This window comes from Chiloscyllium plagiosum, chromosome 4, assembly GCF_004010195.1.
Source record: "Chiloscyllium plagiosum isolate BGI_BamShark_2017 chromosome 4, ASM401019v2, whole genome shotgun sequence".
Taxonomy (NCBI): Eukaryota; Metazoa; Chordata; class Chondrichthyes; order Orectolobiformes; family Hemiscylliidae; genus Chiloscyllium; species Chiloscyllium plagiosum.
This window is the reverse complement of record NC_057713.1, coordinates 83580409-83593774: the sequence shown is the minus strand read 5'-3', so window position 1 is coordinate 83593774 and position 13366 is coordinate 83580409. Positions and strand designations below refer to the sequence as shown.

The following is a 13366-nucleotide window of genomic DNA, read 5'->3' as shown; positions in this document are numbered from 1 at the left end:
ATTTGGAATTTTTATCGTGATTCTTCGCTGCTCAGGTAGCAATTTATTTTTCCTTTTTAGTTTTTGTCTACTTTTAAAGAGGCACACTGGACAAATGAGTCCATTCAATCCATTGTGTCTGTACTGATTCTTTGAATTTTTCTGCATTTTGTTTTCCTTCAAGTATAGTCCAAATCCTGCTTTAAAGTATTGAAGCTGCTCACCATCCTACATTCTAAACAAATGAGGTCACAAAGTATTCACATCTTTTTCAATCTTTTCCCAATTAGCTTGCGACAGAACTCCAAGAGAAAAGAGCAGGAGTAAACCATACATCAATTGAGTCAACTCCATCATTAAGTTTTGCAATACTAGCAGATCTTGGACCTGAACTCCACATTTTTTTATCTGTTCTCCATATCCTTGATTTCTTGAAAGACCAAAATCTGTCTCTTCCAGAAGTACAGTAAGTGCTAGAGTATCTGCAGTTCTTGGGGCTAGAGAATTCCAAATGTGTACAATCCTTTGAAGAAATTTCTCCATCTTAAATGATTGTCTCCTTATTCTGAGACTCCGCCCTCATGATTCAGATTCCTCATTCAGTAGAAACAATGTTAGTTATCTAACTTGTCAAGTCCCTTCATCATCTTGAATGCTTCAATCTGATCATCTTCAATTCTTGTAAACACTAAAGAATATTGATCCAATTTAACTCATCCTCTCATTAAAACCAATGCTGTCAACCCAAGGACGAACATAGTGAACCTTCACTCCACCCTGTACAATTCAGTTATGTCCTTGCTGAAGTATGGATACCAAATCTGCACCTAGCAATCCAACTGTGGGTTGCCCAAAGCGCTTTGCAATTTTTGTGGGGCATTTTTATTCTTTACTCCAAAACTTTTCCAATAAAGACCAGCATGCCATTTGCTTTCCCAAGTGCCTGTATGCTAATTTTTGTTCCTTGTACGAGCGTACCCAGGTGTCTTTGAACATCAACAGTTAGGTGTCTCATGCCTTTCACAAAATGTCCCACTTCTGTTTCTGTACAGAGATGCATAACTTCACACTCGCCCATATTATACTCTGCCATCTTGTCTGGTCACTTAATCTATCTCTTTGCAGCTTCTCTCTGTCCTCCTAACAGCATTTGTTTAAACTACCTTTGTGATGTCTGCAAACTAAGATACATTACTCCTGTTTCTCGTTCAAGTCATTAATATAGAATGTAAATAGCTGAGGCCTCAGCATTTTTCTTGCAACAGTCCACTATCAGCCTGCAAATGTGAGAATGCACCATTTATACCAATTATTTGCTTCCTGTCCATTAAACTTGCCATTTGACTAGATCATTGGTGATCTGATAATCCTCAAGTCTCCTTTATCCCATAACCCTCAATTTCCCTATTGATTAAATATCTGTCTAAGCCTTGAATTTACTTAGACCCTGCCTCAACAGCCTTGTGCAGTGAAGAATTTCAGATTCACTATCATCTGAGAGAAGAAAAAAAATCCTCTTCTGGGAATCTAGTTGAAAAATACTTAGAAACATGTCTCGGTATGTTGTTTAATTCTGAATGCCATTTTCTACACATTCAAGCCCTTCCAAAATATGTTTTAAAGTGGGAGCAAAGTTTATGGGACCAGGCATGAAGCCGGAAAATAGATAATTATATGGATTTTCAGAGCCTATGGAATTCTTTGGGTTTGTTTGCTTAATGCACAAAGGTTTTAAAACTTCGTGATCAAACAGTTCATGGACTCTCAAAGTAGGGGACCTATAAAAATAGCGACAATCAATATTAATAACTTCAAGGAAGTTATTGTTGCTTCCACATTATCACACCCATTTTAAAACTATAAGTCAAAGTTTTGAGGTAGATTCTAGAGGCTTTATTTAACAATATTTGCTTTGGTTGTGGGAGATGGTGAGCTGCGTGGTTTCAGTGTCAGCACTAGGTTTCCCTGGTGCCTCAGCAACTCAAAGGTCCTTGCACAGGCTCTTTAAATGCTTTCAACGCAATGTAAAAATAAAAAAAAAGGAGGCAGCACAATTAAAATTGTCTTTTGCCCTCAAATAAAAAATATTAGAGGGTACTTTGGTTTGCACCAATACCATTTTTATATTAGTAATTAGTGTGTTTGTACTAATCACTTGCGTATTGGAGGCACTTGCTACAAATATCAAACAGTGAGCTGGCACATGGTTCTAATCTTGTATTTTTTTCCCTCCTGGTTACTGACTCACCCATCAGTGGGAATAGTGGAGTGGCAAGGTGGCTCAGTGCTTAGCACTGCAGCTTCATGGTATCGGGGTCCAAATCCAGCCTATGGCAACTGGCTGTGTGGAGTTTGCATATTCTCCCTGTGGCTGCATGGGTTTCCTCCGGATGCTCCGGTTTCCTCCCACAATCCAAAGATGTATAGGTTAGGTGCATGAGTCATGGGTAAATGTAGGGGAATGGGTCTGAGTGGGATACTCTTCGGAGGGTTAGTGTGGACTTTTTGGGCTGATAGGGCCTGTTTCCACACAGGGATTCTAATTCTTATTTACTTTTAAAATTTGTTATAGTAGAGATATTGAAAATTACACAAGTATACAAATTATAAGCAGAAGTCAGTCATTTAACCCTTGAACCTTGCTCACCCATTCTGTAAGATCGCAACTAATCTGTGTTTTGAATTAGAGTTCAACAATTTTAGGCATTTCTCATGTTTTCCTCCTAGTCCACACATCAGGCATCGTCATTAAATGGGCTACTACCCCACACAACCCATTGTCGGCTACTAATAGTCCAACAGCTATTCGTTCCCCCAGACTAAGCTTTACCCATCCTTCTATCTAACTGTTTTTCTCTCTTTGGGCTCAATCTCCACCTATCATTTACTCCTTCCTTCCTCCTCATCACCCTCCCAATAAAAACACCATTTTCTCCATAAATACCAACCTTTTCCAATCTCCCACCAGTTCTAAAGCAGGGTCACTGGACCTGAAATGTTAACCCTGATTTCTCTCCACAGGTGATGCCAGACTTGAGTTTTTCCAGAATTTCTGTTCATGATCATTTATTTTGTTGCCTACCAATAATCTGTCCACCTTTTTGTTTTAACAACTTGAAGAAACCTCCACCACCTGAGGCAGAGATTGCCAAATGCATACAAACCCTCAGGGGAAAAAAAGAACATGAAGGACAGCCCTTCAATTATTTTTTTTAAGTGCCCTCCCTGTTCTGGTCTTGCCCACAAGAGGAAATATCCTTTCCATGCTGTCCTTGATGAGGCTTTTGAGGACCTTGTGTACTTTAAACAAGTCACCCCTCAGTTCTCTCAACTCCAGTGCATGCATGCACAGTCTGTCCTCCCCTCTAGAAGACAAATGAAGTCATTCCGGTAATCTAGTGAATACGTCCCTTTAACTTATCCTGCTCTGAATAATTCCAACTTCTCCGTGGAAATATGCCTTAGGAGCATACAATTTCTGGTTGTTTTGGAATCTGTATCTGCAGTTTGCCAATCTAATTAGGTAATTTTATAAATTCCATTTTAAAACTGGAACCAAGTCGCTGTTGTTCAAGGTAAATAAGTTAGTGTTTCATTGTATAAAAAACCTAGCAACATGTAAGCTGACAATGGAATGAAAAAACTAAGTTGTAATTCTATATTTGCATAATGCAAGAATCTGATTATGATTAAGCTTAAAAGCAGGCTTGCAAATGTTTATGGACTACTAAATGATTGCAGGCTTATCTCAGTCATAATCATATAATGTACTATTTTGTATACCGTTGCCAGGTTTCATGTTCCAAGCTCAAGTGGCAATATGGAAGCATATTTACACGCTTTGGCTGATGCTCGATGTGTGTTTGATATGGCTGTAAGTACCTTAACTTCATTAAATTGAGAATAGCTCAATGTTAGGATGTGTGTTATATTGCAATATTGAATTTATTCAGTAGAGGGTGCTGCTCTCACTAATTTGGTTGGTTTACTGAGTTTTGCTACTGTGAATCATATATTAATGGACCATCTCAGATATTGAAATATCTGTCAAATTACATTGACTATATTAAAGACAATGTTGTAAGAATATAACTGATATTGTGACATGTTCAAATCCTGTTCTTTGCAACTGAGCATCTGTTTTGAAAACTTTCTCTCCTTTTTATCGTCACAACCGGAGTCAAATCAATTAATCCTTCCGAGCAACTTGAGTTGAAACATGTCTTCCAGTTTCTTTGTGTTGAAAGATTTGTTCTTTTCTTCATTTAACTTAATGGTGGTATGTGTTAGTTTTCAGGAAATGCAGTTTACATAGCAAAGTTAGATGCTTTGAAGCAAAATTAAGTAAGCTCTGATTGCTACTCTTCCATTTTAGGCAGAGTTTGGTTTCAACATGAATATCCTTGACATTGGAGGTGGTTTTTCTGAAACAGATGGGGAATTGGAACTTGAAAAGGTATGGCAAGGCTTTGTTCTAATTAGTAGAGTCATGGAGATATACAGCATGGAAACGGGCTCTTCTGTCCAACTCGTCTATGCCTGCCAGATATCATAAATTAATCTTGTCCCATTTTCCAGCATTTCGCCCATATCCCCCTCAACATCCTCCACCTTTTCTAGCAGCTTGTTCCATACATGCATCATCCTCTGTGTGGAAAAATTGTCCCTGCAGGCCATTTTATATCTTCCCCCTCTCTCCTTAAACCTAAGCCCTCTAAATTTGGACTCCCCCACCCCAGGTCCTTCATGATTTTATAAACCTCTATAAGGTCACCCCTCAGCCTCTGACAGTCCAGGGAAAATAGCTCCAACCTATTCAGTCTCTCCCTGTAGCTCAAACCCTGTAACATCCTCGCAAATCTTTTCTGAACCCTTTCAAGTTTCACAACATTCTTCCTATAGGAGGGAGACCACAGTTGCAAGTGTAAAAACAAAACATTCATGTTGCTATATCAAAGAATAATACAACATGTGTAATTTCCTGATACTGTTGAGTCTTGAGTTTCGCTATACTTGTATGATAAATGCTGAACACGAATATGTAACCAGAAATCTTGCACACTTGCCAATGGCTGATTACAGAAATGCATCAGCAAAGCTCTGAATAGATTATCCCAACCACACGTCTTTTCAAAAATATTCATCTCGTTTTATGAATTTTCCTTCAGACTAAGAACAATTCACAAGGTGTTTTAAAACAATCTTTTTGGGAAAAAGTGATTTAACCATTTTGATTTGCTGTTTGACGTATTTGAAATATTTTGTTTTCACTATGTAGATGAGTTTCTTCTTAAATTTAGCCAGCTATTTCAAGTGTTTCTATTTCATGGGTTTAATAGCTGTTACTTATGTATAATTCAAATATGAATATAGTTTGTATTTTAGTAACACGTTTGTCTCCCATTCTAGGTTTGTGATGCAATTGATCCACTCCTTGATATTTACTTTCCTTCCGAAAGTGGCATTAAAATCATTGCTGAACCTGGTAGCTACTATGTGAATTCTGCATTCACTCTAGCAGTTAATATTGTAGCCAAGAAAGCTGTTGCAAGAGATTCACAAGATCAGTCTGGAGGTAACTCCAAGCATTCTCATTGTGTTACATTAACAGAATAGTATGCTGTTGATTTCCATATTCGAACATTCATATAATAGTCTTCCGCAGGATACAGTCGATTCTGCTGCAACGCAGTAGTTCCAGTCTCCTCCAACCCTGTGTTTTAAGAAAATTGTGTAATAGCAGCACCATTTAAACTAATGGGATCAGAATCACATTAAGCCAATACTTTCAAAGTTTGTACAATTAGAAAATGTCCCCAGTCGTCAATTGTGTTATAGCGAATTCGCATTAACAAAACACACGTTTACAGCAGAACAACTTGTACTTGAATTGATTTTCAACAATTGTTTCAATGGCTAATTTTTAGGATTTCATTATAGCTTAAATACCTTCAGTTCTTTGGCATTAAACAAAAAAGATTTTCTCCCAGTTGAAATGACGTGAAGTTTTCTCTACATTTAGATGTAATGTGAACAGCACTTTGTGTTTTGGCCTGGTGACAGTTTTATTAATGACCATACCCCCTAAAGGAATAATCCTAATCACTATCCATGAATTTCCACACACCCCTAAATTTGCATTGTAATTTCCCTGCACGACTGTCATGTTTGTTGGTGAATTTATACCATGGATTTTTGACACATTTGGAAGAGGATTGGCTAATGGAAACACTCAATGATTAATGGAAATAGGAGGGGCCTATTTGTTAACTTAGTTCATCTTGGTGTAGCAACTTAGAATTCCTTTCATAGCAGCGTCTAGTCTGCCTTAAATGGGTTGGAGTACCGTACTTTATCTCAAATATTAATTTCTGTGGATGATTGCCTTATTCCAATTTCCCTATTACTAGTTTGTACTAATGCTGTCTTGCCTTAAACATTTCTGGTTTAAATTGAAATATTGCTCAGGATTAACTTTTATTCCATGAAAAATATTGCATACTTCTAAAGTTTCTGGTATATTTTAAAGCTGGTGAGGTTTTTCTAAACTGTAAAACTCATCTTCCATAGATTCTTTCAATTGTTTGACAAAGTTTGACACATCACACTGAACTGATTTGACTTTATCAGAAGTGCAGTATACAAATCCACTGAGCATCAAGTTCAGTGATGCTATTTTGTATAATTAAACAACAATGGCCAGGAGCCTAATTCTGAAAATAATTATTTCCTTATCCCTTTTAGTGGTTGTCTCCTCGGTGGACGATGAACCATTCTTCATATATTACATAAGTGATGGTGTTTATGGCTCTTTTGCAAACAGCTTATATGGCACTGTGAATGCCATTCCAATTCTTCACAAGGTGAGATTATTATATTGCGGATGCTAGGAACAGGAATTACATTGTAAATTCAAATCTATTGATTTTATGTTGAGAGAATTTGTTAGATACATTTTAAGCATTTAGATCCACTCAGTATGATTTTTGTATGTCAACTTGACAAAGTCAGAGCTCATAATTAGTGCAGTTGTTACAATAAGCATGTCTTTCAAAATTGTATTTCTCAGGCAAGGTCTTCTCTGTTTGGAACTGAAAAATAACTCAAGCTGCCATCTCAATTTTTCTGAAGCCAAAAATGTTTTTTGTTTACAGATTACTGTCTATTTGAAACCTCAGACCATCTTTGTAGCTCTATTGTGTCTTTGGCTGTGAAACTCTGATGGTCCAATGTAGCTGATAAGTCATTTTCCTTTCTTTCACTATAGAAGCCTAATTCAGGAGAGCCTGTGTTTGCTAGTAGCCTATGGGGACCATCCTGTGATGGGCTTGATCAAGTTGTGGAACACTGTCTCCTACCTGAACTAAGTGTTGGTGATTGGGTCATCTTTGAAAACATGGGAGCGTACACATTGGAGCAGTGTGCTTTTAGTGAGCTCGAGAGGCTGCCTGTTTACTGTGTGATGTCAATCAATGATTGGTAAGTCTCCAAAATTTAGTGAAGCCATGAAAAAATAGTGGCTTCAATAATAACCAATTGATCTGTCAGAAGTAGGTGAAAAGTTAGATGCCTTTTCGATGTTCATCTCTAATGGATTATGATTTGTCTCAGGTATTGGATGCAGGAAGTTGGTTTAACCTTGGAAACATCTGTGAAGAACTTCTCTTGTGTGCCTTCCTGTTTTCAGCTCAACCAAGAAGAAGGCTTTCCAGCTGCAAGTTTGTCTGGCATCAGTGCTTAAGTTACTGAATTTTGCAGTTCTGTTCAATCGCATGTCTGGTTTGTATTCCAACATGGAAGACAACCAGTGGAACAATCCTGCTTTGTTTCTTCTAATTTTTTTGGTTAAATTTTAACTCAAAAACTTGAAATAGTTAATCGGGACCAGGCAGAAATCAGCTAGAATAACTACAAGTGGTCATGTGGAAAAATTAACATTTTAACCATCTGAAATGAAGCCTGCAAGTTGATGTAACTTTTTACTTTCTCCTTCTTCCTTCCTCCCCCACCCCATCATCCCCATCCCACACAAACCAACAATAAAATATGCAACAAAATGGATGACTCGGAAGAGATGGAAACCTATCGCTGGGTTCCCTGCTTAAACAGTTTACATGTTCACAATTTTTATACAGATATTCTTATAGATGTCTTTGAGGTTTTTTGCCCAGTTAACAGAATAACCAGAGCAATTTGACTTGATGTGTAAAATGTTTAGGATGTGTAAAATATGTGCTTTGTTCTGTAGTTAATAAATGTAAAATTGCAACAAACTTTCTATGATCTTATTGTCCCTGTTTTGATTTCCAATAAAATTATATAGCTTCATTTTGGTTTGTTACATTAATTGAGTATCATGCCAAAAGCAAAGTACAGAGTACTGTCAGTTCTGCTATAACGCATGTTTCTTCAACATGAATTGGCTTTAACGCTATTGAAGAATTTAGACAGTTATTTATAGAATGCAAACTTTCCTTATATATATTGGCTATAACATGGTATTGGCCCCATTAGTATAAATGATGCCGCTATTGCATAACTTTCTTATAATGTGAGGTCGCACTAGAACTGAACTGTCAGAACCAACTAGTTGAGCTTATTAAAGATTGGAGGTAATAAATACATTTACCACTCAATATAAGGCATTGTTCTGCAAGTAATACTTAACATCGTTTGCAATCTTTCTGTAATAATTGTTGGTCACCTGAATTTTCAGTGTAGTTAGTTTCACTTTTAGGTATCACGTTTATTGAAAAATGTTAAGTTCAATTACATAAATACCAAACTGTCTCGAAGGTAAAGAACAATACAGATTGGCTAGCTATTTGCATTCAATAACTCTGGATAAGGCACTACATCACATCAAATTATCAGTGATGGATTGTAGACAAAATAGATTGGCTTGACTTCCAGTTACATTGTCTGAAACCTGAAATACAGCAGTTAAAAATGATCACTTCTGTGGTTGCTTTTTCATGAAATTGTTTTATTCATATGTTGCAGCCATTAACATGGCATTAGATAACGCAGAGTTGACCTTATCCATTTTAAAAATCCCAGCCTTGATGGGCTCTAAATTTCATCACTGGAAAATGACAGCCACTGTTGAAAAAAATCACTTCATTCTAAGGTTCAAAATAAATTATCAACAATGCAATAGAAAAATGCTGTGTTTCACTGTTTTGCTCTTCAAGGCCTTGTCTGTTTCATCGCATCCCAAGTGCACCAAACAGGCAGATCCTCAAGCAGGTAAGTAAAAATGTGGGATTTTGAAGAAATTCTCAAGCTGCATTTGGACAGTAGGACATTCTCCAAATAGTGAAATAAATGAAGTACCGTGCCCTTTCAGCACTTCAGCTGGATTGTCATAATTGATAAAGCTTTCATGCTATATGAAGAAAAAGTCAAGAACGTTCACTGTTTGAGGTGAGGTGTTCTGGAAAGCTGCAGGACAAACAATCCCTTTTTTATTGTGAATAGCTTTTGGAGCTGTGCTTGTACCAATTCAGAAAACATGCAATATCAATTGCTCCAAATAATTTGCTACTAGCTAAGTTTCTTTCCTGAATTTGAGTGAAAGTACTTTTGAAGCCTTGTTTCCCATCAAAAATGGTGCATAATTTTCAAGGAATTAAGTACCATATATACTCCTATATAGCTTGAATTTAGAAGACTAAGCTGAAATTAGGAGGTCAACTAATACATGAGGTATTGTTTGCGAGGGGCTGAAATTCGTGCTTGGTATAAGTAAAAAAAATGGGCAAACTAGCAGGTCTCTCTACAAAATAATAAACAAAGAAAAAAGAACGATGGTCATTATTGAATATTTATCTAGAAAATAACTATCTCCATTCTGTCTGCTACAGTAGAATGATGCAGTTGTCCCCCTCATACCCAATACCTACTGTAGAAGCATATCTAAAGCTGTTTTGTGTACAAATGGTATAATTTATACCATTGAATTTTTACGACGAGCTTGACATGTTTTTATAGTTGAGGCAGATATTATTCAGCAGCAAGACTTGCAATTAAATCAGTCATATGATGGTAAGCTGCTCTTAAATCTCTTGTACTTTGTATTGTTTGTATTTAGACTCATTAGAAATGTACAGCACAGAAACAGATCCTTCGGACCAACTCGCCCATGCTGACCAGATATCCCAACCCAATCTAGTCCTACCTGCCAGCATCTGGCTCATATCCCTCCAAACTCTTCCTTTTCATATACCCATCCAGATGCCTTTTAAATGTTGCAATTGTACTAGACTTCATCTGCATGAAAAAGTTGTCTCTTAGATCTCTTTTATATCTTTCTGCCCTCACCCTGAACCTATGCCCCCTAGTCATAGACTTCCCTGAGACTTTGTCAATTTATCCTATCCATGCCCCTCGTGCTTTTATAAGCCTCTATAAAGTCACCCCTCTGTCTCTAACGTTCTAGGGAAAACAGCCCCAGTCTATACAGCCTCTCGCTGTAGCTCAAATCCTCCAACCCTGGCAACATCCTTGTAAATCTTTTCAAGTTTCACATCATCTTTCCAATAGGATGGAAACCAGAACTATACACAATATTCCAACAGTGGCCTAACCAATGTCCTGTACAGTCACAACATGACCTCCCAACTCCTGTACTCAATACTCTGACCAATAAAGGAAAGCATACCAAACACCGCCTTCACTGTCCTAACTGTGACTCTACTTTCAAGGAACTATGAATCTGCAGTCCAAGGTCTCTTTGTTCAGCAACATTCCCTAGGATCTTACCATTAAGTATATAAATCCTGCTAAGATTTACTTTCTCAAAATGTAGCACCTTGCATTTATCTAAATTAAACGCCATCTGCCATTTCTCAGCCCATAGGATCTTGATCAGATGGACTAGTTGTAATCTGAGATAAGCTGCTTCACTGTCCACTGTACCCCCAATTTTGGTGTCATCAGCAAACTTAATAATTATACCTCTTATGCTCACATCAGTCATTTTATATAAATGATGAGAAGTAGTGGACCCAGCACCGATCCTTGTGGCACTCCGCTGGTCACAGGCCTCCAGTCTGAAAAACAACCCTCCACCACCACTCTGTCTTCTACCTTTGAGCCAGTTCTGTATCCAAATGGCTAGTTCTCCCTGTATTCTGAGAGATCTAACTTTGCTAACCAGTCTCCCATGGGAAACCTTGTTGGACACATTACTGAAGTCCATATAAATCACATCTACCCCTCTGCCCTCATCAATGCTCTTTGTTACTACTTCAAACAAATCAGTCAAGTTTGTGAGACATAATTTCCCACGCACAAAGCCATGTTGACTATCCCTAACCAATCTTTGCCTTTCCAAATACATGTACATCCTGTCCTTCGTGATTCCCTCCAACAACTTGCCCACCACTGATGTTAGGCTCACTGGTCTTAGTTTCCTGGCTTGTCCTTACCACCTTTCTTAAACAGTGGCACCACGTTAGCCAACCTCCAGTCTTCTGGCACCTCATCTGTGACTATCAATGATACAAATACTTCAGCAAGAGGCCCAGCAATCGCTACCCACCGAGGTTGAGGGAACATCTGATCAGGTCCTGGGGATTTATCCACTTTTATGCGTTTCAAGGCATCCAGCACTTCCTCTGTATTTTGGACATTTTTCAAGATGTCACCATCTATTTCCCTCTTCTGTCCTTTTCCACAGTAAATACTGATGCAAAATCATCCCCCATCTCTTCTAGCTCCACACACAGGCTGCATTGCTGATCTTTGAGAGGCCCTATTCTCTCCTTAGTTACCCTTTTATCCTTAATGAATTTGTAAAAGCACTTTGGATTCTCCTTAACTCTGTTTGCCAAACTCAGTACTCGAAGATGAAATGCAAATGGCAATCAAGACTGGAGTACAAACTGTTTTCTTCACCATGTGTCCCATACTCCAATGCAGATATTGACCTATATAGTATCAAAGTGGAGGGTCCTCAAAACCTCCAAACGATATATGACCGCTCAGGATAGGTTCAGCTGCAAGGATGCTAAACTGCACTTCCTCTTGCACAGTAACTATAACATCCTTTTCTGGTTGGGCAACATTTTGTAGCTGCTTGATCAACCAAATTATTCATGAACATACAGGTCAAGTCAAGGTTAAAAAATCATTGAAAGGTATACATTACATTTAGGAGAAACAATTTAATGTTCTCAAGTTCCACTATATATCCATAAAGTTTTCTTGGTAGCAGTAGATTTTTTTGTTGGTAACTTTGTTCCTGGCAGAATTGTAAGGTTGCACAGATGGTGACACAGTACAGGCAAGTCTCAGCACTATCAATTTTCACACATTTATTATTGCAAAATGAAATTTGCTAATTCCTGAATCCGTTCTCACCTTTGTCAAGTGAGGTTTTAGTACAGTAGATTGCCCTAAATGGGTATTGTGTAAAAAGTTAGAAACATGGACAAAGTTAACAAAATGGCATGACCCCACCTCCCACCACCAAACCATCATCTCCCAGACCATCCATAACCTCATCTCCTCAGGGGATCTCCCATCCACCGCCTCCAACCTCATAGTCCCACAACCCCGCACTGCCCATTTCTACCTCCTGCCCAAAATCCACAAACCTGTGTCCCCCTTAGTCCAAGAACTCCCCACCTACGTTCGGGACACCACCCACGCCCTCCACCACCTCTGATTTTTGCTTCCCCAGTCCCCAACGCCTTATCTTCACCATGGACATCCAGTCCCTGTACACCTCCATCCCCCATCACGAAAGACTCAAAGACCTCCACTTCTTCCTTTCTTGCCGTACCAACCAGTACCCTTCCACTGACACCCTCCTTTGACTGACTGAACTGGTCCTCACTCTGAACAACTTCTCTTTCCAATCCTCCCACTTCCTCCAAACCAAAGGAGTAGTCATGGGTACCCGCATGCGCCCCAGCTATGCCTGCCTTTTCATAGGATATGTGGAACAGTCCATCTTCCGCAGCTACACTGGTACCACCTTTTCCTCCACTACATCGATGACTGTATCGGCGCTGCCTCATGCTCCCACGAGGAGGTTGAACAGTTCATCCACTTTACTGACACCTTTCACCCCGACCTCAAATTTACCTGGACCGTCTCAGACTCCTCCCTCCCCTTCCTAGACCTCTCCATTTCTATTTCGGACAACCGAATCAACACGGACATTTGCTATAAACCGACCGACTCCCATAGCTACCTAGACTACACCTCCTCCCACCCTGCCCCCTGTAAAATCACCATCCCATATTCCCAATTCCTTCGTCTCCGCCGCATCTGCTCCCAGGAAGACCATTTCCAATACCGAACAATCCAGATGGCCTCTTTCTTCAAAGTCTGCAATTTCCCCCCAGACATGGTTGACGATGCTCTCCTCTGCCCT

The 13366-nt window shown here is 38.8% G+C and overlaps 1 protein-coding gene across 1 annotated transcript in view; it reads left to right on the top strand.

Moving 5' to 3' along the window:
- LOC122549163 (antizyme inhibitor 1-like) overlaps positions 1–8307 on the top strand; it is a 38763-nt gene extending 30456 nt beyond the window's left edge. The window contains exons 7-12 of the mRNA XM_043688523.1: positions 3772–3853; positions 4355–4435; positions 5389–5554; positions 6724–6842; positions 7247–7458; positions 7591–8307. Coding sequence (XP_043544458.1) covers positions 3772–3853; positions 4355–4435; positions 5389–5554; positions 6724–6842; positions 7247–7458; positions 7591–7720 — 790 coding nt within the window. The 3' untranslated portion in view covers positions 7721–8307. The remainder of the gene's footprint in view (positions 1–3771; positions 3854–4354; positions 4436–5388; positions 5555–6723; positions 6843–7246; positions 7459–7590) is intronic.
- The last annotated feature ends 5059 nt before the right edge of the window (positions 8308–13366 follow it).